Here is a 24,687-nt window from a genome sequence, read left to right as displayed (position 1 = left end):
GTGACAACCAAAGTCTGTAAGTGAAATTCGACGCGTCAAATTAAAGAAGAATTATCAGTTGATAAATCGTCAGGACAACGGCAGACGTGACGGCGATGATCGCTGGTTAGAGGGGCCCCAACAGCCTCTAAAATCGCCCCTGCAGAAGTGTAGCCTGAAGTTCACGTCAACAAAACAACACAAACAAACAAACACGAGGAGTCAAGAGTTTAGAAAATGTTTTTTTTTTTATTATTATTTGGAGGGACAGGCTGTCAAAATGGCTTAGATGAAAGAAACTGTCTTTGAACAGCGGGTTAAAGTGTGAATATGTAAAAAATAAAGCAGCTTTGTTTGCTCTGCAGGACCATTCAAGCAGAAATATGTACAACACAAAAGGCAAAAAAAGTAAGACACGTTCTTTGAAAATAAACTTTAAAAAAAAGAAGAAGAAGCTGTACTGTTATACATTACATCGAGAAACACTCACTGTTGCCATTTCTTCATGAGAATTGATGTTTTGTACAAGAGAAACAAACGTTTGCTTGCAAAAAAAATCAGTGCCCTCTTTGTGGTGTACGAACATATCGGATGGATTTCAAATGAATCTGAAGAAGAAAAAAAAAAGCAAATAATACATTTTTCCGATGTGCACGCTGCACTTTTCAAAGTATACAATTAATCAGAACAAGTTTTAACAAACAGGACCTGCATGCATAATTCCTAAAGGGTCCAGATAGGCTGCTGACAGCCGCAGAAAAGGGTGAGATATGTACATCGACTGTCTGGCGTCCTCAGCTGCTCACACAGGCCGCAGCACAATCACCTCTGATAGGTCGGCATCCGTCGTAAACGAGGAAGCTCGTCCAACTTTCAGGGCGTCACCGTAGGATTAAAAAAAAAACAACAAAAAAAACTGTATAATATATGCAGTTTTTTTACCCACGTAAAAGAGAACGCCTTCACGTGTGTCATCTCTAACACAGTGTAACCCGAGTCACAGACTGAATACAATCAAATTGATCTTTGCAATTTACTCGTTTTTTTTATTTTTTATTTAGTGGCATTTTGTGAAGATATCAAAGCGTAAGGCTGCCTATGAAAAATACCTCTGAATGCTGGAGAGTGATAACCTTCATAAGTAGACATTTCTCTATAATTCATATATCACAAAGGTTTCCCCCGCGGTGGAACATTTTTTACTTTCTTAATAATAAAATATTCAATTTGTCAGTGATTAGAATTCTTTCGTCCACCTACATAAATTAGTTACAAAATATTAGTGTCATTTTCTATGCTTACATTATAGGCAGCATTACATTAGCGCCATCATTTCCTCGTCTCAGTGATTCGGGAGATCCACAGTTTTCAGTCCCCAAAGCTTAAATGGAAGCACTGTGCACGCGCCCGGCGGCGAGGCCGGCACGGCTCGCCCAGTAAACACGCTCGGCCCGTTAAACTTCACAACAAGCCTTTTTCTTTTTTTTTTCTTCTTATTGCCAAAAGTCTTAAATTAAATAACTAAATGAAATGATGACATCATAATTTACAACTAAATAAAAAGTTAATGCGTAAGAGTATAGATATTAAATACTTTCTCACGGACTTGTGGTCCCGTTTCCCGTATCGACGCCTAAATGTGATATGGAAAAGAAAGGGAAAAAAAAAAGGGAAAAGAAGATTGCACTTTCAGGTAGAAATATCAAACCACAGTGCGTCTTGAGTGAAACATTATCTGAAATAAATAGAATAAAATCATAAAGAAAATAACTTAAAACAAGAGTAATAAAGACAATACAGCTTCTGAATGGTGCGAGCGTTATTTCCTGTTTCCTGTCCATAAATAAGGAACTCCATGTGTTAGCGTTGAACTGCTGATTCGATCCCATACAACAAAAACAATGCCTTTTTCATACGCAACTATGTTCACAGATAAAGTGCTGATCGAGGAGCTTTTGTTTGTTTCTTAAGAGGGATTTTCTTTTTTGTACCATAAACTTCAGACCCTCGGGAGGGATCTTGAGGAGAGAGAGAGAGAGAGTCTGCTAGCTTCAGGATTCAACACGGGGACGACTCGGCTTTTTCGTTTCATTTAAAGGCCATCACAGCAATGCTCACCGTACATTGCCTCCAAAAGCTAGAAAGAAAAAAAAAATCCCTGAGGTGTCACATTCAGCTGTGTTGAGATTCCCAACCTGGCCCCCCCGGATTTTACGGTTAAAGATGCCTTTTTCTTTTTCAGCACAAAGGTTGGTGGTCTTCGTTTGGTTCAGAGAGCTTTCTTAGGAATCGAGAGCCTTCATTGGTTTTCTACGGGCCGGGTCGAATTGATCTTTTAACACTAGCTGCCATCTCACACAGCGATCATCCCCACACTGCTTTTGCTAACATTTTGAAGGCAAGTCTGGAATTTGAACATTTATTTAGGCAAGAGGGAAATCGCAACTTCCTCAATAATCTGCTTCTTATGTGCATGTTCAGTCCCCTCACAGAGAAACCCCCCCCGCCCCGCCCCGCCCCGCCTTCCCCATTCTGTTTAATTATGTCAAACTTTCACAGACTCCATCACAGATAATTTCATGGCTTCCTCCAACAGCTGATTGTCCGTAAATGTGGCAGGGGGTTCCGGGACAGATTCTGAAAGGCCGATGAGCGACTCCAAGAGGCACGTCCCCGGGTCGCTCACGGGCGGGAGGCTCGGGTAGCTAGGCAACTGAAAGTGGAAAAAGTTGTCCATGTGTTCGTACTCCTTCAGCGAGTTGTAGAGCGAGCTCGGCCCCAAGCAGGGAAATCCATCAAAGAACTCCAGATCGGACTCCGATGACAGGCTAAGGTCCATGTTGTAGCTGGCTGAGCGGTCCACGGTGGGCGATGGCGTGCGTGGTACACTGCTGCTATGAAATAGTGCGTTTCCTTGGTTGGCGTTATCATCTAAAAGTTCTGAGATGGCCATTGCTCGATTGTCTGTGTGATCGTCCAACAAAGCAGCTTCTATATTGTCATTCTCGTCTGCGAAATCGACCATGCTGAAGCTTCTGAAAGCCTCTGTGGACGTCTGCTGCTGCTGCTGCTGGTCTTGCCGTTGATCTTGGCGGTAAATGTCTTTACGCTCCCCGCCGTCCCGGCTACTTCTCGAGCAGTTCTCAGTATCGCTGAAGCTGAGAATGCGACTCAAGCCTTTCTCGTCCACGTCCAGCTGGGTGCGATTCTCACACAGGCCCTCGCCTCCTTCAGAGTACTCGCTGTGGCCGGACGAGTCCGAGTCCGTCATGTCGCTGCTGCAGCTGTTCTCACCGGCCGCCGCCGCCTGCTCTGAGCTGAAGGGAAAAGAGGGCACCGGCGGTAAGGTGTTGCCCCCCGCTGTCGAGTTCTCGTCTTCCTCCTCCTCGGTGCTCGACTGCTCCTCCAGCCTCTTCTCCAGCTCCAGCTTCATGATGGTGTGGATGTAATGCGTCTGTACCCGGGTGGAGTTAAACTCGATGCGGCCCTCGATGTTTCCGCAGCCGTCCTTGGTGCAGCCACACGGGAAAGAGGAATGATCCATCTGTGAGGTGCAAAGAGAGTTTGCTTAATTCAAGTCAAACACATGCCACAAAAACATGCCGAACTGCTGAACGTCTTCTGAACTCGTACCTGACATTTGATACCAGCCAGGCTGCAGCCACACGTCTCCGGCTCGCAGAAGCCCTGACAGTCGCAGCCGCAGTTCTCCCTAGAGATCCTCAGGTCGTGCAGCTGCCTCTTCTCCTCCTTGTCGATCTTCTTCACGCCGGCGGCTTTGAGCAGAGCGTAGCGACGTTTCGGTGCGTAAGGCTGGAGGAACGAGCCCTCCTCCAAGTTGGTCCCAGTGATGTCGATCTCGTGCTCTGGGATGTCGTCCACGGTTAGACGCTCGGCCTCTTCGTTCTCTTGAGTTCCGTTCTTGGTCAGCTGAAAAGAACAAAAATTTAGCTTTTATACTTTTGCCAGTCAGTTAAATCCTGAACCACTAAGATTTAAGGTAAAGTATCCTGAGTCAACTCCTGGTACTAGTATTGGTATTCGTGACAAAAAACTACTTTTCTCACCTTCAGTTTTAGAGCCTCCAGCTTCTCCTCTCGGAGTCTGTTGAGGAACTTTTCCCGGCGCAGGAGCCGTTGCTCCACAGCGAACTCGGCGAGCGTGTACGTCTGCAGCACGCTGTGGCGCTGCATCATTCCCAGAGTGCATCCTCCTCGACTGGGAACGCTGGTGAAGCCTTGGCACCGGGGGAAGGAGAACACCGTCACCTGGTCAAAGGTCACGTTGCTTCGCCGCGCCCTCTTGGATTTCTTGAGGATGGACGTGGCTGTGGACGCAGAAGAAGAACACTTAGAACATGGTGCATTGTTTTAAAACGCTTCAGTTGCACGTGTCTGCCACTAGATGGCCCTATCCTCCATTACATGGAAGAACAGAGATGAGCACAAACCCTGCAGTAAAAGGACACCCCTCTGATTCATTGCCCTCGTCTCCAACCAAGCCTTATCATGTAGCCAATTAAAAGAAGCCGCTAACAGGAGTCCAACACCCTTACATCCTGTAAAGTGAAACCTAAACCGCCGAGAATTCCCTCGGCCTCGTTTCTTGTCCTACTGCACGACACAAAACCACCCAACCCAGGAATTTCCCCTCGGTGGCGGACACAGGAGGAAGCAGAGCTGCCAGGATCACACTGACTGGTGAGTTAATGCTCGGGGCTTCCGGAGGAGCTGGAGGGTGGAAGTCAGCTCTCAGGAGGAGGATATAAAAAAAAAAAAAAAAAAAAAAACTGCCCACCCTGCAAGCTGAAAATCCCCAGAAATGGCTCGGTAACTCAGAAGAGTCAAAGGTTGCCTCTCTGCTAAAAACATTCAGCAACCAGACATCTTTCTGCACCCAGACGGATACAATAAAACCATATGGGAATCCAAATGGAACCATATGTGGGAACAAGCTCGATTACTTCCACTTTATTGTATATTCCACTTCCTCTGCCGAGCAATATGAAACACGACTTCTGAGTCTGCTTGAAGACAGTGTTTTCCCCTGCAAAGCTCGACAGTTATTACAGGAAAAAAACAAAAACCGATGGCAGTGCTTGGAGGGGGAATTCCTCGTAGACTCTCATTTTCAAGGCTTTGGCACTTTCTGGCGACACACCCTGATCAAACTGCTCGTGAAAGTTGCAAAACGCCAACGGAGAAAATCTGTGTGTTTTCTGTGACGTGCAAGGCTCAGATGAAGAAGAAAACACAACCTTTGACTTCGACGCAGCTGCACACAATAGCTTTACTATGCGGTGTAATCAGTGGCTCGCGGTGATGGAGATGAAACAAAGTGCCAGTTTCAGCTTCACATCCATCAAATCCAGTCGGGCTTACAACACCTGCAGGAGACAAATGACACCGTCTCCGCTCCGTCTAAACGTTTTCCTGGCTGTTTCCCCTCTTTCACTTCACAATGGCATGCAACTTTCCATCCAACACAAACACCACATTTATACTGGTCTGCTCAATCTGCTTTCTTTTCTTGATAGGCCAATCCCCCCGTTTTTTGTATCCCTTCACCCAGCCTCTTCTAGCACCTGTGCTGGGTGCATGCCCAGGCTTCAGACAAGGCTCTGTGTGTTCCCAGTTGTGGCAACCTGCCAGCTCTTTCTCCTGCTGGCTCTCTGCCCCTCCATCCTGGAAACCTCACAACTGTTTGCCCTTCTCCCCCCTGCGATCTCTCCTCAACCCGAGCGACCCTCTAAAGGCCAGCACAGGTCCAGACAGAGACACACTGAAGCAGCGCTGCTCGACTCGTCTTTTGAGGGAAAAGCGCTTTTTTTTTTTTCTGTCTGCAAGTCGCTGGGACAAAAAGTTGTAGAGCCAGCCAAGGTGAGCAGCCACTGCATAATACGATTAGCCATTTTGCAGCTTTAGGGCATGAAATCAAAAGAGGTATTCATTGCAGAAGTCTGAAATCATTTCTGTGAAGTGTTTCATGAGCTGCCAGCTGCCTAAATTCCTTAACTCTCCTCCATTTTTATGGCTTGGTTATCAGAGCCCTCCACGGAGCAGTAAAGACGGGGCGAGCGAGTGCTCTAAAAAAGCATGTAGCATCAGCTCGTTCTATGATTTACCGTCACAACAAGAGGACACTCACTGTTGAAATGTGTTGCCGGGGAACTGGGGTTGCTTGGAGTGGAATCGAGGGTGTCGGAGTAGCAGCTCTCCCCCTCCGAGTCCCAGCCGGAGCAGGCCGAGGAGAGGGAGGAGGGCGAGGAGTAGCAGGGGTCCTCATCCACCTCCTCAAACTTCCTCTTGAGAAGCCCACTCATTGCGTCAGCGCGAACAATCTGCCAAAAGGAAAAAGAACAGAGCATGTGGAGGGGTTATTAGCAAACACTTCAGTGCTGTTTACCTTTACAATTTCTTGAAATATTAAAGAAGGACAAGCAATGGAAAGGGGTTAACAGTGCTGCATGAAAGGTATTGTGCACACACACACACACACACACACACACACACGCAGAGTTGTCGGTACAAGCGAGTCCTGTGCTTGGCCATGTGAGACCGTAGGCATCCAAATCTCGTGCTGCACTCAGCTGAGAGTGGAAATAAGCCACGGCACAGGAAGCAATCAATCAGGCCTATTCACATAAGTCAACAATTACTGGACCCTTCGCCCTCTTCTAAATCCCATCAGCACAGCAAATGCATTGATTAGACAGAATAAACCGAGCACAGAGGTGACCAAACTACGGAGACAGGGACATTTAATGTCAATCATTAACTTTAGGCAGCAGCTATCAGATTTCTGAATCAAAGCAGTGTGCCAGCGTTTCCTTCATTGTAAACATGTACAGCTACGCACAGTTAAGATGTTTTCTTATGCAACTCGTGCATGTGTTCTTTCAGCGCTCCCGTGAGAGGGGCTGCTGGTTCAGCGATAAAAACAATCAATCCTTTGAGTGAGAGAGAGAGAGAGACAGAGAGAGAGAGAGAGAGAGAGAGAGAGAGAGAGAGAGAGAGAGGCAGGCGGAGAAAAAAAAAAAGATCTCGAGTTCACGAGAAAAGGAGTGTCATTCAACCACTAATTCAAAAAACACCACCATCTGTAAAACAGTCTCTTTGTGATAATGTCACTGATATCTTTTGATCTATTCCAGCCAATAATTAATACTCTGAATTTCCCGTTCTCACAACTCGTTCCAGGAAAAGGAAAACCCTGGGCATGACAGATGAACACGGGTGTGTGTGTGTGTTTTTTTACGATAATGGGACGTAGATGCATCACCGAGCTCTGACGAACAACAGACGCAATTCTTCACAAGTTTTGGGAAGCACACTGCAAGAGAGGAACGGGTCATCATCGCAGTCCAGAGGCCGAGTTCTGAATAACTGAAAACAAGGAGGGACGGGAGGGAGGGAGGGAGGAAGGAAGGAAGTGAGGGAAGACATGACTGGGCTCAAGTCCAGCGCTGACACTCCCTACAATGATGTGGAATTGGAAAGTAGGCTTTTACTTTGCCCCATAAAAAGATCATTTCACCATCAAACTGTTTACTGTCTGCAGAATGACGGCCAAATCACTCCCAGCTGCTGCAGCTCCAGCATGTCATGAATGCACTTCAGTTTTTGTGTCACACTTCGCTGTGTTTCTACAAATATTTGCTTTGTAGCACCTATCATTCTGTCGCAAAAATGTCCACAAGGACAGTTTGTTTTGCAGCCTCAGCTCGTCTAGATTTTGAAGGATAATTGCAGATGTTTAAATCAGTTAAACGCACGTTCCAAACGCGGCTCAGAGACACCGAGCGGTCACAGGAGGGCGGCTAAATGTGTCAAAGGCATGTGGCGTGTACGTCACAACCTTCAAAAAGGCTTACCAGGAACTTTAACTAGCTGCATGCCTGGATGTTACGCAAGTGTCAGCAGTGGAGAAAATGGAGCAGGTATCCGGAGAAAGGGGTCAAGCTCAGCATGCAACAGGGAGCAATTATGCAAAACCAGTCGCGCCTTCTGACAAGGATAAAAGAGAAGTCAGAGTCAAGGGCGAGAGGCTGACACCTTTGTTGCAGCTGCTGTTACTGTTATTGCTGCAGTCAGATATTGTTGTCCCCAGTGCATGTATGATGAATGAATCACCTTGCAATAGGTCAAGCATGCTCTACACACTCTCTGCATCCTCTTAATAATGTGACCACCTCAGGGCTGCAGCGTGCTGAACACTTGCACGAGAAACACTGCTGCCTGCTTCCAATCCAGCAGCCAATCATCTCCGAGCATCTTCTGCAGATACGGAGAACGTCACGTCGAGGGATTTTGGGTTGAAACTATTTTGGAAAACACCTGGATCTGCATCTGTTGCTGTGTGTTCAGACAACAAGTGTGTGCTAAAAGGAGCACACATGTGTTCACCTCACATTTTTGCACACCCTTGCCTGTGGAATAAAAAAAAAAAAGAAAAAGAAAACAAAGCTTCGAGGCATCCTCAGGGGAGTGCAGAGCGCCAGCTAAGCAAAGTCTTTTTAATTAAAAGCTGCAGTGAGGCAGAAGTGGGAGGAGAGGTATGTGTGTGGAGGGGGGGGCCGTGGTGTCAGAACTGGGTCATTGTCTCTTGACTGCAGTCTACCTGACACATTGATTTGTTAATCCTGTTCAACGGGCAGAAACAATGGCGAGAGGTTAATCCTGGCGAGGGGGACGGCTTGTAGTCAATCTGGAGCTTCTCAGCTAGCTCAGCCTCTGCTCCCAGAGAGAAAAGGCCAAGAGAGCAGGGAGAGGGGATGGAACAAGGGACCGGGGGGGGGGGGGGAGGACAACAACCGTGCAACGCAAAAAAAAGGGATGTGGAGAAAAAGATAAAAGAGGACTCAGAGAGCTTCCTAATGCTTCGGATGGATGTGATCGGACAGCCACAGAGAGCCGGAGAGGGAAGGGAGCACAGCATGTTTTTAACGTGCACTAAATTATGCATCACTGTCATTCCATCAACCGCACACAGGCAGGCAGATAAAGGACGCATCCGCTGAGGTGCTCGACCAACCAGTTGTCACCGAGTTGGGAAGATAAATCTCAGGCGAGGAGAAGCAGCACACAGCTCGAGTCCGATGCATAACTATGTCAGTCCGCGGAGATGATCTTGATGCAAGCAGCTACGGGATGATGATATGAGCTCAGGGTGCCGATTCATACGACTCACCTTTCTATTCATGAATCCTAAATTATTCACAGAGGGGAGGACGCTGAAAGGTTCGAGAAAATCAATCCAAAAACATTTAAAAGGCTCGGGATCTAGTTTGAATTAAAATGTGGTTATTTATGAGAACAAACTTTAGATTTAGTTTTCTGAAAGTGTTGAGAGGGCGAGAACACATTTCTTAAGAGAAAGTAGAAGAAATGTTTAATGCAACCCAGCAGCCTGTTTAAACTGCCCACGTCTTCCCTGCAGCCCCCGACAGGACAGGTCACAGCTGACTTTGCCCCCGCGCTCCTCCTGTCCAGCATCTTTGCAGCTGAAACCCGTGTGGGTGGGAGCCACAAGTCGCACCAAAGCCAGCCAGCAGAGAGCATCTCCATGGCACACTGACAGCCCTGTGCAGTGTGTGAATGAGTGACTGACTGAGGCTGAGCGCTCATAAAATGTGATAATGATGAGCCGGGGAGTCTTCCTGCGTGTGTGGAAGCATGTCCAGGCAGGTTGCCCCCCCCCCCCGAAACACACACACACACACGTGGGCTTTATGGTATTGCACCTCTCACTTCCAGCTCTGTCCCGGGGAAGATGGAGGTAATTGATCAGAGCCATCAAGGTGTCGGCTGAAGGAAACACCAGCTCAGTTCTCAGAAGGACTCCACCTGCTGGAACAAAGCAGGGACGGCTGCTGCTGCTGTTTTCTCCTCTATGAGCCTGTTGTTCCAGAGCTGGCTGTGTGCGACCATGCCACAGAAACATTCTGTTCCTCTGCCTCGACCCGTGTGCACACGGACTCCAAAAAGTAGAGGTAGTGGGAGGAAATCGTACTAAACAAATAAATAATGTCATGTCTCCAGGCCACAGGAATTCCATTCTGGCAGAAACGCTCGAGCTGTAATAGTGGGAGAAGAACACAGGCTCTATCTAACCCAGATGTGTTTTCTGCTGTTAACCACTGGAACGCCCCGCTCCTATGAGACAACCAAGCCAGCTACCTTTATAGCCACACCTGAAAGGGGATTAGCTTGCACGTGGAGGTCACATGCCCTAAGCTGTCATTAATATGCCATGCAGGTCAGACTTAAATGACCAGGTGTTGCCTGCAGGATTTAGACTGTGTACTCTTGCTTATTTGTGTTAGTTTACCCAAATTGTAAACCGAGAAGGAAGACTGGAAAAAAAAAAGTCTGTGGAGAAACAACAACAAAAAAAAAACGTGCAGCTCTGACACACAAGCATGTGTCAGGAACTGTGGAGTGTGTGTTGAGAAATTCTCAAGCAAAAATTGCTTTGCATAACAATCAGCTTTAAGCGTGTGTGTGTGTGTGTGTGTGTGGAGGAAGGGAAGATAGGAAGGAGGGGGTTGGTTCAGGGGTCGTGCTCCAGTCTGGGACACTTGCAGTGAGGAATGCTGGGAGAGGACAAAGCAGATGGGAGCTCGCTCGCTCTCTCGCTCTCTCTCTCTCTCTCTCTCGCTCTACTGCTGTGTGGGAGACTGTCAGCAGACTCCCTGCACCCCCCTCCCCTGCTCCTCAAACCCCCTCACGTCTCCAGGCACAAAAGCGTGGGGCCGTTCTGCGTGACCAAAATGAAGCAGGCATGCAGACAACCTTGTCTGAACCCTGCGTTGCTGCTGCTGCTGCTGCTACGTCCTCCTCCAGCTGGGGAGTCAGACACCAGCAGAGCCAGCGTGCGAGCTTCCCGGGGTCGAGGAAACATACACTGAACGTGGTACACAGGAAGTGGCCATCCACAGTATGTGTGTCGTGGCTGACAGCTGCAGGAACAGCAAGGTTAGCTAAATACGAGATCAGATGATGGAGGAGGGAGTCAAGATGGATAATAATCCTCCAAATATGACACAAAGCTTTTTGTCACAGGATATAAGTTCAGGAAAATGCAACAGACTGGACTGAATGAAAATCAGAGGGGAAAATGAAACGTGTAGTATAAAATGGTGATAAAGACTTTTTTTTTTTTTTTTTTTTTTTTTTAAAGCATTGCACAATCCTGGGGGGGAAAAAGCATGCCACATGAAAAGCACAGCATAGCTGCTGCTGCTGCTGCTATTCCCTCTCTGTAAACAAAGGATCATTCAGCTCTCTCCAGCCTAATTCCAGAAAACATGATTCCAAAAAGGATCCGGGTGAGGTCGCGCTAGAGACGATTCAATTGGTTCAATCGTTTCTGATTCTTAGTCTGAGGCTCTTAAAAAGCTCCACGCCTCAGACTACATACATCTAGATAATAATGAATTAATAACAGCTTCTGATTGGGAGAAGACAAAAATCACTGGGGGGAAAAATCAGCTCAAATCGACGTTTTTGATGAGCCTATTTGAGCAGCAGGGAATACCAGTGTGGCGTGATAAAGAAAATGTTTTAACAATAAAGGGTCTCCCCACCTGACTGATGGAACTGTTACAGCTTCGCGCGAGATTTTAAAAAAACAATCGATCTTTATATTTGGCTCAACGTGTTCACATCGCGAGGCCAGGAAGATGACCCGATCACTCCACGTGATTAATGCTTATTCTAATGACAGCGGCCCCTGTCTGTCAGCTGTGTGTGTGTGTGTGTGCGTGTGCGCGCGCGTGTGTGCGCTCACATGTAGTGCCTTCAGGAGTCGCTCGTGTTACAAGAGGCGCACCAACACTGCTGAGGTGAACGAGAACAAGTCCAACACACAAAGCCGACCTCATAAACACTTCACACTGATAAATCCACAGCCTTTAAAAAAACACACACATACACACACACACACACACAGCGAAATGTAAAGCTGAAGCTCCAACACTCCCGGTGCGAGCTGTGAGGATATAAAACGAGCACCGTAATAATCAGAGATCGATACAATTAGGTTATAAAATCAATAAGTGGATGAATCGAATTGTTGGGATGTCGCCTAAATCAACAAATCATTTTAATGGAGCTCCATTGTCACGTTTTGTATCACCTGTGTGAGCGACACTAGTGAGTTAGTCAAACTCACTTTAGTATGTTAGATAATTAACCAAAACGACTTAAAGTGTCAAAGAAATCAGCGTTTCACATGAAACCGTGACAGCGATCCTTGGGCACATTACGCGTAAAGTAGTCCCTTTAAATGACACAGGAATAATAAGAAGTATGTGGCTCCCCTTGTTCTCTCTCTCTCTCTCAGGTTCAAACACATTCAATCAGCCAACAGCAGCGAACTCTCCATTCTGTTTCTACTCACCACCAAGTCGCGTATCCGATCACCATCGGTGACTAAATATCGCCGACAGGGAGAACAGTGGAAGTAATCCAAAACGGAACGAATAAACAGCGGCGCGTTGCTTTGCTTGAAGCCCGCATACAGACTCCACAGCTCTCGGCTTGCTATTGTCTCTGTGTGTGTGTGTGTGTGTGTGTCCGCTGTATACGGAGGCTCCGCACCAGCTGAAGCGCTTCCCTTGTCTGGAGCAGACTGCCGAGAAGCGCAGCCTTTTTCGTCAGTGGAAAACTCCCTCCTGGCGTCTCTGATCTGACGCAGGCGGTGACACAGGGAGGCTGCCCACGCCGCTTCCTGCCTTGTCCTCCCCACACACACTATCTGCCACTTTACAACCTGCGTGACAGTCCACAGGCTACATATGGTCATCGATGATGTTCATTTAATAATAATAATAATAATAGGCTACATGTATCACATTAGGACATTTCTAATCACCCTTCAATGAGCCCCTGGTGGTGAGTTTGAGAATAAACAAACAACATTAAGGCACTCTAACAGGAAGATTAGGAAAATAGAATTACAACAACAACAACAACTGAAACCTGTAATCCCAGAGTTAAAGTTTGAACTAAAGATATCTCTATCTTCTATTTGTGTTACACAAACAGCACAATGTGTAAGAGCCTCATCTGTTTTTATTATGGGCTAACTGGGAGGCTCTTTGTGGTTTTTTCTGGTTTTATTCGACCTCTTGTTAGTTGAGTTTTTTTGTCGTTTTGTCTCAGCTGTTGATTTTTAAAAATATTTTTGGGGGCCATTTTTCACCTTTAGTGGGTATGAAATATGGATATGATATGAAATGTTGTGAGGAGAGAGAGAGAGTGGTGGCGGTGTCATGCAGCAAAGAGCCAAGGTCGGATTTGAACCCACGGCCGCTGAGATGGGGCGTGCTACATAATCGCTAGGCTATCCACCAATTCTTGATTCTTTAAACAACATATTGAAGCCCATGTGGCGGGACATGCTTCATGACTTTAATAAATTAAAAAAAGGTGACACGTTACAGCAGGTGATAGATCGAGGAGTTTCATCATTACGCCGCTGCTCCTCGATAATGACGTGGGTGGTGTTGTCATGCCGTTTGGCGTGTCTTGTTTCCAGTTAAACAGCTGACTGAGCTGTGTGAAATTATGACTCAGTTTCTTTTTCAGGGAACACAATAATGAAGCAGAGAGTTTCAAGGGAAACAGCAGCCTTTTACTATAACAAGTGATCACAGCTACGCCTTCTTTAAAAACGCCTCCTAGCATGCCGCGAACACTCAGCGGATTCTGTAGCCTGTTTGAGTTTCACCTCGTGATGACAGTGCGCCCCCTGCAGGGACAGACGGGGATGTCACTCAGGCCTCGTCCTTTAATACTTACAGTCTGTGGTTGTGGTTGGATTTTAGCTACCATTGGAGTCATGTTCTGTTTTATATTAATCGAGTAAAGTGCTTTTGATCCGTTTGTTAAATATAAAATGAAGCAGCCACTTCTCACTTAGCTTAGCTTAGCTTAGCGCAAACACCAAAACATGAAAAAACAACAAATAAGCTCTGATGCACACTTGTTCATATCTGTGTCAAGTGTTATAAATGGATATGACAGAAACAGGTTTGTCGTTTTCATGAGACGTTTTGTCCTTCTGACTTCTTAGCTGGGAGCTGGCTGCATGTTTTACTTTTGACTTTTTTATCTCAGAAGAAAAAGATTAATCTTAAGCAGCATGCCAGAGTGTCTAAAGAAACACATGGATGATACATCTACGAGTGCGTGATTAGATTACGGATTCTCAGAAGGAATAACGACATGATTGAAAAACAACATCGATGGAAAGAACAGGATGTTTTGTACCACTTGTCAAACTTTGAAATGACTCAACCTAATTGCAATTTGTTGATTTCAAAAGGAGAATGGAAAATGGAAGATGTGAAACGAAGCTAACGCGGTAATTAAGATGAAGTATATTACTTGACTCTTGAGAAGCTGGAGGGGTGCACGGAGGGTCATTTTCCACGGTTAAGAAAGAAGTCTCCAACTGAATTCATGATTTTACGTCAGAACAAACTCTGAAATTCACTTTCTTCAGAAGCACACACACACACACACACACACACACACACACACACACACACACACACACACACACACACACACACACACACACACACACACACACACACACACACACACACACACACACACACACACACACACACACACACACACACACACACACACACACACACACACACACACACACACACACACACACACACACACACACACACACACACACACACACACACACACACACACACACACACACACACACACACACACACACACACACACACACACACACACACACACACACACACACACACACACACACACACACACACACACACACACCTCCTCTGCTACACTCCTCTCAGGTATTTACAAGTCCTGCGCTGCCGGCTGCGCGCACGCTGACATGTTTTGCTTTCACTCTCAGCTGGACCTGAACACTGAGGCGAAGTGTTCTCCCAACGTCAATACAGGTGCTTGACTCAGATATTTGGGGAGAGGTCTCCTAAAGCTGTGTACATAGAGCTATGCTAATTGTCTCCCGCTAATAAAAAGGGCCCTTTCTCACCAGCCTGTTGAGCCTGAGGGGCCTCATTTAAAGAGGCAAAACCAGCACATCCAGCCCAATGACAGCAGATACAGTCCCATTACTCCACACAGGGTTTCTGTTTCTCAGCTGTAAGTAACACTCAATGAAAATAACACAACATGCAATACTGACCTACATGTGTGGCTTTAGTTGTTTGCAGATATTTGCTCTGGAGGTGGTAGTTTCACCACAGCCACAAATTAGCATTTAAAACAGGAGTGATGGGCTTCGTGATAATGAACGTGTGACTTCATCATCGTCATCGTCAGTAAGGTGAAACTTTAGGAAACACAAAGAAGACGATGTGTGACCATGAGTGTGAAAAGATTTAGTCACAGGGCGATTTCAACAGTTCAGACGCAGGACGTTTCTCCAAGAGCGAGCTAAATGAAATGAGCAGTTTCATCACCGACTGTCGCAGCCTGATAAACGCTCATCAAAATGAGAACTGAAGGGGGGAATTTGAAGCGTTATTGCAGCCTTTGTGGAGTTGGGAAGAGAAGAAGGTGCAGAGAGAGAGAGAGAGAGAGAGAGAGGGGCTGAGGATGTCGATAGGTAGTGTTGTAGTGAAGACCACGAGACGTACGTGAGACTTCTCAGAGACATTCAGGGTCAAGACCAGGGCAGGGTGAGACTGAGATAATAAATATGACAGAAACTTGTGTGCAGCGGGCGTGTCACTCTCTCACTCACTCACTCACTCACAGTGTTATACTTTAGGTGAGGCTGTGTTAAAGCTCCAGTGTGTCCAGACTGACTCCACCCAGTTAGCTTCCCCTGTCGCCTTGCAACTCTAAAGGCCCAACAATGAAGCATCCACGACCCCCCCCCCCCCCCCCCCCCCCCTCCGACCGTCACATGAGCGGCAGCAGCAGTCACGGCCATTACTGAGGAATTCATCTCTCTTCACTCAAAGACACCTAATAATCAGCAACATTAACAAATAGTCCTCTGTGTGACGAGTCGCAGGGAGCCTGGAGACATTCTCCCTCGCTCTGCCTCCGCCGCGGTTTGGGTCGGAGGCAGAAGAAGACTAATTATAGCAGCAGTGTGAGCAAACATCAGATCCCTGACAGGTTCAACAATGTTGTTTTGATGGACCAACATTATGCAACAGGAAAATCTAAGAAGTGTGAATACTTGTTCTTGTGTTTCAGGTCTTTGATGAAGTGCCCTTCACAGAGTTCTCTCGAGACAAACAGGAAGTGTCTTGGCGGTGGAATTTATCCTTTCTCATGTCTCCTCTTTGAAGTCCCCTGTCCGGCCCGTCGGTTCTCCTCTTCAACGAACACGGAGAAGTTCCAGGGAACAGGGCGACTCACACATGTTTACCCTCTCTTCTTCTAGTAAAAAAAATGAGCTTCATGTGCTTGTGTGTGTGTGCTTGTGTGTGTGCTTGTGTGTGTGTGTGTGTGTGTGTGTATGAAGGATGGGGGGATGGTAGTGCCAAAGCCCCTGAATCAGGCCGGAATACATTAAGACCACTCTCTTTAAAAGTGTGCCAGAGAGTTCACGGTGGAAGACGCCCCTCCAAGAGCACAATAATGGCCTTCAATGCTTTCCATCTGCGGCGGGAGAGAAAGGCCCGTGACTGCACGTGCTGCGTGGAGTGCAGGGACTCCACAATGTGTCAATTTAGAGCCATCAGAAAAGTGCTCTTATTCACCGTGTCCACGTCATGCTCCGGACGGGACGCTGGAAGTTGTAACGACGCGAACGTGTCTGACAAATATTTAACGTGTTTCCTCTAGAACAACAACAATGACGACGGGTGACACGAATCATGGAGATACATTTGACGATGTGTCCAGTTTAATGGTGAAACGACTTGAGCTCGTCTTCTGACTACTCAAAGTGCTTTCACGCCGCAGGTCACACCTCCACATTCACACCCTGGCGTTAGAGGCTGCTCCATAAAGAGTCCATCAGTATTTACTAATCCCATTAATACACATTCACACGCCGCTGACGAAGCAGCATGAGCGCTGGCTGAAGAGTGACTCACTCACACTCGTCCCCCCCCCCTCTCCCCCCCGCTAGCCTGCTCTCACACTGCTCCACGACTAACCGGGCCCCTGCACCGTTAACCTCTTGTGCATGACGTCCGAACACAACACGTGCATGGCAGCCTCACAGATGTAGAAAACACGCTGTGGAGTCTGAGTCAGCACGACGCAGAGCGTGACAGACACTTTTACTGACTTGGTGGCTTATTTTGATTTGATTTGATTTGGATACAGAAAGGACTCTGCAGGATTCCTCAACATGCTCGTGCTCGTGCATGAGCAGCTGCACCGTGCCAGGGGACCAGGAAGTGTCCTGTGCATGAGCATGCATAGTGTTACTGCAATAGTGATACCAGCACGGTGATTAAGCCTTTCCTGTATTATTATAAAACAGTAAGTGAAGCTAGTGTCTGCTTGTGTCCCTGCAGCTTTTCACCACTGCACAAAGAAAGATTTAAAAATGTTACAGTGTCAGGTAAAATGTTCAGAAAGCTTGTGCTGGAAATACCCAAAGTGTAAAGTGAAAAACAACATTAATAGAAGTTGAAAGGGTCCCCTGGAGGAGCGACACACCAGATGAGACAGTCTGATGTTGTTGTTTCTCTGGTCAGGCTGCAGCAGACGGACGCACCGGGGCTCAAGGAGAAGGGGGGGGGGGGGGGGGGGGGGGGTGATTGATGGCTCCAGCTGTCCCAGAGGAGAGGAACACAGGCAGACAGCTGGTCACCTGTAGCCCCAGACACGGCATTGTGTTTCACTGCAGAGGGCAACCAGTGCAATGCAGAGTTCAAGCCAGTGTTCATGACAGCAGAGAAAGCGGAGAGCAGAGACTTCAGGAATCAAAGAGCGCTCGAGGAAACCGAGAGGACAGCGTGCACACAGCTCACGCTTTTGGCCTTTTGTTAACAACTTTAATTATCTGATCACCTGCACTCCTCTATAAAGCACCCAGCTTTTTATTAGATTAGAAAAAAAAAAAAAAACATGTTGCAATAAGAGATTAAGAAGTAAAAAAAAAAAAAAGGCTCCGGATTAATCCAGAAGCAAGAGGAGAAAGAAAGAAAGAATGGGAGAGAACACCCTCCCCCCTTTTCCTCGCAGGAAACTGTCGACCAATCAGCACGCAGAGGAGCTGGTTTACTTGGAGACCAAAGAATCTGTGTGCAGTGATATGACATCATCAGCTGCCCAAGGAGAGGTCACTCTTTCTTCTTCTTCTTTTCTTTTCTTACACCTTTAGAGGATGAGTGAGTGTTTTCCAGGAACGAGTTCGGAACAAACACCTTTTTCAAGAATCTAACAAACCAGTTTTTCCACTTTAAAAAAAAAAAAAAAAAAAAAAAAAAAAGTTTTACTTTGTTTAACAATGATTTGAAGTCATAATTCTCGTTTCACTTTTAGAATTGTCTGACTGAGTTTGAACAAATAAAAACTGTGAGTTTCAGTTGTTTAAATCAGAGACAGGCACGATTTGGTCCATTTTTTTTTCCTTCCCTTCGTCGCCGCTACACTGACTCAAAAAATGTTCAGTTTTCAATGCTTCCATTCATTCCCTTACAGACAGGCACTACTATACGCTTATGTTGCTCTGGCCGCATACAGTGTGTGTGTGTGTGTGTGTGTGTGAGAAAGTGTGTTTGCTCTTACTGTGTCTCCATGCCGTGTGTGTTTAGCTTTAGGGAGAAAAAAAAAAAAAGCTGCCAGTTTGTGTTTTGTTTACTTGGCAACGTCACCGTGCAGTCTGACTAATGCACTCTGGATTGTCTCTCTCTCTCTCGCTCGCTCGCTCGCTCTCTCTCTCTCCCAGGATGTTTGTTCTATGTTTTATTCATCACTATGATGTGCGATAGACTAACCCCCCCCCTCTCCTCGACATAATATTATTGATTAGCTAATAGAGTTTCAAAAGAGAGGCCTCACTCAATGCATCAAACATTAAGAGTCGCTTTCTTCTTTATGTAGATAATTGGATTTTAAGAAAGTAGCTCTGCATGTTTCACTGCAAATTAATCTGCTGAACGTTTTTCTTTATGACATAATGAACGACAAAAATCCTCTGCAGCTGAATCAAATCAGGTCGTTTACAGGAGCGAGCTGTAGAGAGACACATTCACACCTCCAGGTAGTTCAGAGTCAGCAGGTAACCTAACCAGCATGTGACTGCACACAGAGAGGCTCCTGTCAGACGGGGATTCAAACCAGCAACCTCCTCACAGTGAGGGGACAGAGCTAACCACTGCAGCACTGTGCAGCCCGACAACGACGAACCACAAACTAATTCAGTTAGCTAAAACAAGAAAACAAAGTTCAACAAGGCAATTTTTATGCATCAATTTAGTCGACCGACAAGAAATGTATCTGCGTTTACTTCATAATATATTGATCGCTTCTTTTTCCCAGCACAAACATCAATCATCTTTGAGTCCCGCTCCTTTATATTCGATTATTTTACCCTGCTATATAAAGAAACACACAATGTCACATATTAAAACTTAGTTTGATATCCTACATCCAACATGGAGCTGAGGCGGGTTTTAAGCCTCCTGACAAACCGTTACACGGCGCCCACCTGTCAATCAGCTCAGCTACACGCCTTAGTGTGAATAACTCTGATCCTTCATCCAATCAAAACTGATGAGTCATCAAAACATTCCCCCCCCCCCGTACAGTGTGTGTGGATGGAGACATGAGCTAATCACACCTATTTGGTTTTTTGAAGCAGGCTGTAAACATGTTCATGTCTGCTGTAAAAACAGGCTGTTTGAATGGGTGTGTATGTGACTTCCTGTGCTGCTGCAGCCAGCCTCTAGTGGACACTCCAGGTACTGCAGGATTTTACACTTCGGCTTCTTTTTTAAACACCGGAGGTTGCTGCTTGTTGTTCCCCACCCTCTCTCTCTCTCTCTCTCTCTCTGCCTGGTTTCTGACTCTACTCACCGTCCTATCTTTCAAATAAACCCCAAAACCAATTTGTAGAGAGAAAAAAAATCCCCATTTTGAAATCTCACATAAAGAAGATAGAAATGTGCAAATGTTTGGCTCTATTCCTTGAAAAATGGAAAAACAGCCAATTAGGAACACAGTGCCAATTCATCATTCATCATCAATTGTTTCTTCTCCAAAAGAAGCCCCCCCCCCGACACATCCGTAATCTTTTCATTAACGTCCCCTTTGTAAAAAGCTATTGAAATACTTGAGATACATTTATGAATCCAGATAATCTTTTAGTTTCTAAAACGCTGACATGAGACAGATGGCACTGGCACCTAGAATATAAATAGGCAGAATCTATTACTGCAGCGCTTTGCACGCTGAAGTGAAACAGGTCGGGGATCTTCACACAGTTTTTCTGTCTCTGCAAAGAAATCACGCCAACTTGAAAAAAAAAGGATGGAGTTTAATGTGGCTTTGGAAAGGTGAATGAAGATCGACACGTTTAAGTGAAGCGCCACGTCCTGCTCGTCCAATGAGGTCCTTTATTCCCACGACTGAGCGGCCCTTCACTTCCACACTCGCTCTCAATCACAGGTAACGTCATCACAAAGACTGGACGACCAGTGTGGACTCCTTAAGCACCATCACACTCAATCCTCCATCGCTGTGGAGCTACTGTCAGCGTCCAGACGGCAGTTTTATCAGGACACAACGTCTCTAAGAATTTACAGCCCTCGCTTTTCTCCCTGCATCGCACAGAAATCAATACCTGAGCTTTATGGCTACATAAGAGCTCTAAAAGATGGAGTGCACGCACAGATATTATCTCTGTTGAGTTCCAGGCGATGAAAAGAAAAGAAAAACCCTCGTCTGCTTGTTTTTGTTTCACTGCAGCACTTCCTCATTGAAATGTTTACATGCAAGACACGTGCTTTCAAAGAAGGACGAGGCTGAGGACCAGGAAGTGTTCGCTGCCAACGACTCCTCTGATACCAGAGATAATAACACTCACAATACAATCTTACATGATCGTATAAAGCTGCAGACATTGATGCAACGTTAGTCGAACTTGACTAAAAGGTAGTTATTGGTATTTCACAGCAGTTAAAACGTAGCTTTCATCCTGTGTCAGTGTGAGTGACACACAGTGAGTGACGGGATTTCACAGTTAAAGAGACGAAAAATACCCCGAAAAATTGCAGAAGCCGTTTCTCAACAGGCGGGTGAGAGTCCGACTGAATGAGATGGAAGTCCCTCGTCACGTCACACTCTCACTGACACAAGGAGAAGGAAACCGCAGCGCTGCCAAGTTTCCAGTCACAAACTGAGAACTTCCTCCTTTTCGGTGTCTCATTGTCTGTGTGAACATTTCTAAAGAAAAAAAACAAATGTGTGTGTGTAAAACAGAAACCTCATTTACCCCCTGACTTACTGAGAAATACATCAAATGTGTCTTGTTTCCCGCGTTAGCTGTCAGCGGGCTGATTTAAATATTCTGTAAATGTGTGGTTTTGTACTTCAGATTTCGTTCACATGTGGTCAACTTTAAAGTCATATGAAACATACAAGGCGGATTAATCAAACAGATTTGGAACAGGTTGTGGTGAAAGCAAATCAGCTGCATCATCAGTTGAAAAATTAGAGCGCAAAAAAAAAGTGATGCATCATTTCCTGCTCTCCGCGGCTGTATGCTAACACGTCTTAAACATCATATAAGGAGTGATGTGGGAACTTTATCGCCTGTTAAATAAACATGAAGATGCAGTCGATGAGCTTCTCTTCCCATAAAGAGAGAGTCACGTTTTAACTGTTTTATCTGCACACTAACCAATCAGCAGGCTGGAGTCAGAGATGAGGAAGTCATGCTCCCTGGCACCTTTGGACGGGCAGCTGAAGCTTGAGAAGCCGACTGCTTCCTGCTTCCTGAAGTTAGTTTTAGTATAGAAAGATAACCTTTAGATTATCCACGCTGGCTGATGACGCACTCACACTCGGCCCATTGTGCAGATCCCCCCCCCCCTCCTCCGTTGGCCCGCGCTCACACTGCTCCAGGACTAGTCGGGCCTCAGCACGATGGTTACCTCTCGTGCATAATGTCGTAACACAACAAATGCATGTCTTTACGTGATCATGAAGCGTGCTCGGGGGAACACAGAGGACACGACTGCACCTTAACTTTTATTCATTTATCGTCACAAAGAGCCACAAAACTCCTTTCTCGATAATGAAGGCGAGGATGGATCATACCGACATGTCCATGTTGCGTGCTCGTCATGTATCACGCCAAAAACCCAACTCTTCCCAGGCCAAGGAACCGAGCGCACTGAGCTTTAGGGGTCGTCCACGTCTTTTTGAAGGTATCATTTCCAGGTGTAGAGCTGCTGCTGCCAGGAAACGATTCATTTGTTTTTTTACAGCTAACTGGGAAACACTCATTAAATAATGTCATCCAGTTTTGGAGTTACTGTAAACTTGTGTTTGAAGGCATGTGTGCGTCACCTCCAAGCTGTTCAGGTATGTCGTCGGGCGACTAAATCTCAGCTCTCGGCTCCGCTGTGTTCGCTTGTCGTCAAACAAATTCAACCTGTGACGCCTAATGAGCGGACTTCTTTCACTTAATGCGGGCTGGAGGACAATATCGCACCGGTAATGGGGCTTGGGAGGAGCTGGGGGGGGGGGGGGGGGGGTCGGCTGGGGGACGTGCTCGGAGAATCAGCATCGCAGCACGCTGCTGTTACCACGGCTACAGTGACATGCGGGCCAACTGCAGGTGCCAGGCAGACAACAGTGAGGCCCAATTAGAGACCCTGGGAGAGGGGAGGTAATGAAATCCAGCCCCTCACTGACGTGGGTTAACTAAATAAGTCGGCAGTAGTTAAGTGTCAACACGTAAGATGACGGGGTGGATGTCAGGGCAGGAACCCCCCCCCCCCCTTTTTTTTATCAGTTTACTTCAGCCATTCTCTGTCTGTGTCTCACTTACTCTGACACAAACACTTCCTCAAATACACACACACACACACACACACACACACACACACACACACACACACACACACACACACACACACACACACACACACACACACACAGCTTCCACCTCCGGGCAGAATGGCCTCAGAATGTGAGAAAGGGACAAGTAGCACTGTTTACCGAGCACTACTGTCCACACATCCGTTCCCACAATGGCCCCATTGAGGGTGGGCCCAGGTTAAAGCCCATTTAAAAGGCTTGTTTAACACTGAGAAGAGGGGGCTGCATACCCGAAACCGCAGGGAAGGGGAGGGGGGGGGGGGGAGGGAGAGGGGATTCACAGCATGCTCCTCAACCTCCACCCCGGCTCTTTCTTCAAAGCCGAGCTTGTGTTGTGCTGACGATTCACTTTATAAAAACGCTGCACTTCTGCTTTTTTTTTTTTTTTTCTGTTTTTCCTGTGTAAAAAATGTTTTTGCACATCATGTCCTTGCGCACGTGTGAGAGTACATGTGGACTGTTTGAGTTGAGGAGAGGACAGGGGGAGGGAGTAGTTGTGGAGAGTTTGAGGAGGGGAAAAGGAGGATGGATGGGCAGAGGGGAGGAAAGAGAGACGAAAGGACAGCGAGGGAATATTTTCCCTCTCCAGCTCCCCTCCTTCCCGCCTTTCTCTCCTCCTCATGTGAAGGACAAGCCTGGCGGGGCTGCGGTCTGGCCCTGCGATTGTGTACGGCGCCTCGCGGTGCCTCACACAGGAACCCCATTAATCACTGGAGCAGGTCTCTCACTCCTGGACACAAAGACCCCACACACTGCGTACACTTGCACATGCAAACACACAAGCACACTGAGGACTTTCATTTCTACTTGTGGAAAAAAAAAAAAAAGAGCAAAGCGAGGGGACGGAGAATCTTGAGCTTTTTCATACAAATACATGCAATTATTTCTAAAATGTTTTGGCAGCAATCTGCAGAGAGGGAGCTAAGAAAGGAATGCCAAACAGTTTGGAGTCACACCAAGAGAGCAGTCTCGAATCGGTTTAGCATTTAGTCATGGAGGTAATTTGTTCTAAAGACACAGCACAGTGCTGATATTAAAGAGACGTTAAAGTCTCCTGATCCTGTGGTGTCAAAAAGCTTATCTCAATCTGGAAGAAAAAAATTTAAAAATCTGATTTAATTAAACAAGCAAGCAAATAGCTAAAAATGACTCTGTGTCTTGGAGTATTACACAGCAGTGCGAGGACGTGCAGGAGATACACATATTATCCCACAAGTCAAGCAGGCGATGTTTTCCAGGTCATTTGCTGGAGAAATCCCTGCAGCAATTCTATTTCCATCGGCCGCCTTCAGCGTGAGTCCATGTGTGCACAGTCCATCTATAGTAGGAGCCGAGGAAAGGACACCGCTGAGGTCATCCCCTATATTAAGACCAGGGGCTCCTCTTACCCCCATCATGCACTGCAAAATATGAATATGGACTATTACATGATTACTGTTGCCATGTTGCAAGGTGGCTTCCCTTGATTTGAAAATGTGCAAGAACGTGTCAACATGTGCATTGGACGAGTGACATGTCTTTACATGCATGTGTATGTGTCCTACACGACGTTAAATTTCCTAACTTGCAGAAAGCAAAGCTCTAAAACACCACATGCAAACAGGAGATTGCATTGATTGATAGTGCAATCTGCAGGTGGAGGAGGAGGAGC

At 46.5% G+C, this 24,687-nt stretch overlaps 1 protein-coding gene across 3 annotated transcripts in view; it reads right to left on the bottom strand.

The window, feature by feature from the left end:
* Positions 1–208: 208 nt before the first annotated feature.
* Positions 209–24,687, bottom strand: part of LOC306834960 (cysteine/serine-rich nuclear protein 1-like) — a 37,428-nt gene continuing 12,949 nt past the window's right edge. The window contains exons 1-5 of one of the 3 annotated variants that reach the window (XM_079361309.1): positions 12,582–12,643; positions 6,127–6,319; positions 4,047–4,306; positions 3,613–3,909; positions 209–3,523 (exon numbers count right to left, since the gene is read on the bottom strand). In XM_079361309.1, coding sequence (XP_079217435.1) covers positions 2,525–3,523; positions 3,613–3,909; positions 4,047–4,306; positions 6,127–6,301 — 1,731 coding nt within the window. In that variant the 5' untranslated portion in view covers positions 6,302–6,319; positions 12,582–12,643 and the 3' untranslated portion in view covers positions 209–2,524. Of the gene's footprint in view, positions 3,524–3,612; positions 3,910–4,046; positions 4,307–6,126; positions 6,320–12,381; positions 12,516–12,581; positions 12,644–24,687 lie in introns of those variants that run through there. The other 2 variants (XM_079361308.1, XM_079361307.1) reach the window with 2 other exon arrangements.

Source organism: Symphodus melops (genome assembly GCF_947650265.1).
Source record: "Symphodus melops genome assembly, chromosome: 14".
Taxonomy (NCBI): Eukaryota; Metazoa; Chordata; class Actinopteri; order Labriformes; family Labridae; genus Symphodus; species Symphodus melops.
Note: the sequence above shows the minus strand (reverse complement) of the source record. Positions and strands in the feature narration are given on the sequence as shown.